Source organism: Galeopterus variegatus, unplaced genomic scaffold (genome assembly GCF_000696425.1).
Source record: "Galeopterus variegatus unplaced genomic scaffold, G_variegatus-3.0.2 Scaffold6796, whole genome shotgun sequence".
NCBI classification, from domain to species: Eukaryota; Metazoa; Chordata; class Mammalia; order Dermoptera; family Cynocephalidae; genus Galeopterus; species Galeopterus variegatus.
The window spans coordinates 76,347-80,313 of NW_007732907.1; the positions used below are offsets into that span (position 1 = coordinate 76,347).

Below are 3,967 nucleotides of genomic sequence, written 5' to 3' on the forward strand. Positions count from 1 at the left end.
TCTCCATCTCTTAGGAGGCCTTCCCTGGAAGTTACAACCACGCACAAAATCTTTCCATCTCAAAACATAACACTCTTTACCTGCTGTCCCCTTCTGGCCATCTAATCTCTTCTTCTGTGCATGACTGAGCTCTTATAAAGAGAAGTACTGTACAAAACAGTTGCCTTTACTTTTCGACCACTTCAGCCTCTTGCAGTCAGTTCCACCCCGAACCCCAGCCTGACTAAGGGTCCTCTGGCCCAGCTCACAGTGACCTTCTAATGGCTACAGTCAGTGCACTCATGTCAGCTCTCCTTGTACTTGTCCCCCATCTGTCATCTGATGCAACTGACTGCTCCTTCCTCAAAACTCTTCCCCACACTCTCCAGACACTCCTGCTCTCCTTTGATCTCTGACAGTTTCTCCTCTGCCTGCTTTGTAGACTCCACTCTCTCTCTCTCTGTAACCATTTATACATGTGGCTGTTCTCCAGGGTTAGTCCTTAGCCTTCTCTTCTTATGCTATGTCCTCTCCCTGAGAAGACTCAACTATGACCTATCTGCTGATGACTCTTCTTTCATAGTAATCCTGGGGTTTTGGACTGAGACACCCCTGCTAAACTAACAGACATCTCCGCCTGGGCATCCCAAAGATGCTTAATGCTCATCAAGTCCAGAACAGGACTCATTGTCTACCCTGATATCCCCTAAGCACGTTCTTCTTTTTCTCTGTGTCAGTCAATGGCACTCCCAACCCCACTGACCTGGGAGTTATCTTCTACTCTTTTCTCTCCTGCATACCCCACATCCAATCGTTCACCAAATAAGTCTCAAATCTGTATCCTTCTCTCCTTTCCTAAGCTACTGCAGTAATTCAGACCCATGGCCTCTCATGCCTCTATTACTGCAACAAGCATCTGAAGGGGTCTCCCTGCCTCCAGGCTTGCACCACTTCAGTTCAATCTTGGTATGCAGCCGGAGCCCTATAAAATGTGAATCTGCTTAAAGCCCGTCAATGGACAGAAAACGATTTATCTTTTGTAGCAGAAAGCAGATTACTGATTGTCTGGGGTCAGGACGAGGTGGGCGGGGGGATTGAATATAAACAGGCATGAGGGAACTTTTTTGGAGCTAAAGAAATTCTCTGTCTTGATTGTGGTATTAAGTATGTGGGTATATAACTAATGAGTATGTACATTGGTCAAAACGCATCAAACTGTATGCTTAAAAATCGGTGTGTTTTATTGTACATAAAATATGCCTCAATAAAATTGATGAAGGAAAGATACCCTTCTATGTCACCCATTGCCTGGGGACAAAGTTCAAATTTCTTATCCTGGCATAAGCGATGACAGGTTCTTCTCTTGCTTCGTCTCCTCCTGCATCCCCTAAACACCAATCTTATTAAATACACTGCAGACCTACAATGGGCCTAGACGTCCTGCCCCTGCTTGCCCACCTGGTCAGCTGCTGTCACCTCTATGAGACTCCCTGCTGAACCGCAAGTGGTCATTCTTCCTTTGTGTTCCACTGACCTTTATCATATAGTTTTCGGTTGCACTCTTGTGTTAGGGTCACCAGGCTGTGGGTGTGATGGCTGGACCCTGTCGCCTCCGCTCCTGTGTCTTGTCCCCCATCTGTCATCTGATGCAACTGACTGCTCCTTCCTCAAAACTCTTCCCCACACTCTCCAGACACTCCTGCTCTCCTTTGATCTCTGACAGTTTCTCCTCTGCCTGCTTTGTAGACTCCACTCTCTCTCTCTCTGTAACCATTTATACATGTGGCTGTTCTCCAGGGTTTGTCCTTAGACTTCTCTTCTTATGCTATGTCCTCTCCCTGAGAAGACTCAACTATGACCTATCTGCTGATGNCTTCTCTTCTTATGCTATGTCCTCTCCCTGAGAAGACTCAACTATGACCTATCTGCTGATGACTCTTCTTTCATAGTAATCCTGGGGTTTTGGACTGAGACACCCCTGCTAAACTAACAGACATCTCCGCCTGGGCATCCCAAAGATGCTTAATGCTCATCAAGTCCAGAACAGGACTCATTGTCTACCCTGATATCCCCTAAGCACGTTCTTCTTTTTCTCTGTGTCAGTCAATGGCACTCCCAACCCCACTGACCTGGGAGTTATCTTCTACTCTTTTCTCTCCTGCATACCCCACATCCAATCGTTCACCAAATAAGTCTCAAATCTGTATCCTTCTCTCCTTTCCTAAGCTACTGCAGTAATTCAGACCCATGGCCTCTCATGCCTCTATTACTGCAACAAGCATCTGAAGGGGTCTCCCTGCCTCCAGGCTTGCACCACTTCAGTTCAATCTTGGTATGCAGCCGGAGCCCTATAAAATGTGAATCTGCTTAAAGCCCGTCAATGGACAGAAAACGATTTATCTTTTGTAGCAGAAAGCAGATTACTGATTGTCTGGGGTCAGGACGAGGTGGGCGGGGGGATTGAATATAAACAGGCATGAGGGAACTTTTTTGGAGCTAAAGAAATTCTCTGTCTTGATTGTGGTATTAAGTATGTGGGTATATAACTAATGAGTATGTACATTGGTCAAAACGCATCAAACTGTATGCTTAAAAATCGGTGTGTTTTATTGTACATAAAATATGCCTCAATAAAATTGATGAAGGAAAGATACCCTTCTATGTCACCCATTGCCTGGGGACAAAGTTCAAATTTCTTATCCTGGCATAAGCGATGACAGGTTCTTCTCTTGCTTCGTCTCCTCCTGCATCCCCTAAACACCAATCTTATTAAATACACTGCAGACCTACAATGGGCCTAGACGTCCTGCCCCTGCTTGCCCACCTGGTCAGCTGCTGTCACCTCTATGAGACTCCCTGCTGAACCGCAAGTGGTCATTCTTCCTTTGTGTTCCACTGACCTTTATCATATAGTTTTCGGTTGCACTCTTGTGTTAGGGTCACCAGGCTGTGGGTGTGATGGCTGGACCCTGTCGCCTCCGCTCCTGTGTCTCCAGGGCTATCACAGAGCCTCTCAATCTTTGCTAAAGGACCCTGCGGTCCCGCACGGTGCAGCGGGACAAACGCCGCTCCTCCAGTCCTACAGGGGGCGCGGTGGCAGCCTCCGTCCGTCTTCCCGCTCTCGGCTTCTCTGGGCCAGCTCCCAGAGACCCACGCCCGGGGCTCCGCCCCCTCCCTGGCAACATCCCTGCTGCCCATTGGGCGAGCGTGATAGGGATTGTCCAATAGGGCGAGGCGTTGGTTCGCGGTGGCGCCGCCATCTTTGGGCGGCGGGGTCGCCGGCATCGGTCGGCGGCCGCGGGAGGCAGGCGGGTAGGTAGGTGGGCCGGGTCGCGCCGCCTCCGTCCCGCCGCCTTGTTTCTCTCGCCCGGGCCACGATGCCGCAGTACCAGACCTGGGAGGAGTTCAGCCGCGCGGCCGAGAAGCTCTACCTTGCCGACCCTATGAAGGTAAGTCGCTGGCGGGGTCGCTGACTCCGGCCCCAGCCTCAGGTCAGGGTGTCTTCCCTGCCGTCCGCCCGGCCTCCGGAGCTTCCCCGGCACTACCGGGAGGTGCTTGGAGCGAACAGAGACGGATCCTGCCAAGTGTAATTGTTCCTGCTGTCTCCTCCCCTTCTTCCCTGGTCCACCGGCCCAGTGAGGCTCCGAAACTAGCAACAGTCGGGGTCATGTCAGCTCTGAACAGCTCTGCAGTCAGCCTCCCCTGCCCCCGATCCCTGGACTTCCTTTATGGCGTTGGTTTACGTGTCCCTAAGGCCAGGGCTCCTCCCCCTGCAGCTTGGGCTTTCTGTCCCTTAGTTGTCTTGGTGCCCTTTTTCCGCACCGCGGAGTAAGGGTATCTCATGTGTAAGTAGGTGATGACTTGCTAACACCCATTAGACGTTCTTGAAAGATCCCAGTTTGGAAGCATCTACACAGCCCGGAATAGTGATTCTTTTTTTTTTTTTTTTTAAAGATGACCGGTAAGGGGATCTTAACCCTTGACTTGG

The 3,967-nt window shown here is 50.2% G+C and overlaps 1 protein-coding gene across 1 annotated transcript in view; it reads left to right on the top strand.

Annotated features, from left to right (window-relative positions):
* Window positions 1-3,118: 3,118 nt before the first annotated feature.
* SRP9 (signal recognition particle 9kDa) overlaps window positions 3,119-3,967 on the top strand; it is a 12,541-nt gene continuing 11,692 nt past the window's right edge. Inside the window, exon 1 of the mRNA XM_008591267.1 lies at window positions 3,119-3,428. Coding sequence (XP_008589489.1) covers window positions 3,357-3,428 — 72 coding nt within the window. The 5' untranslated portion in view covers window positions 3,119-3,356. The remainder of the gene's footprint in view (window positions 3,429-3,967) is intronic.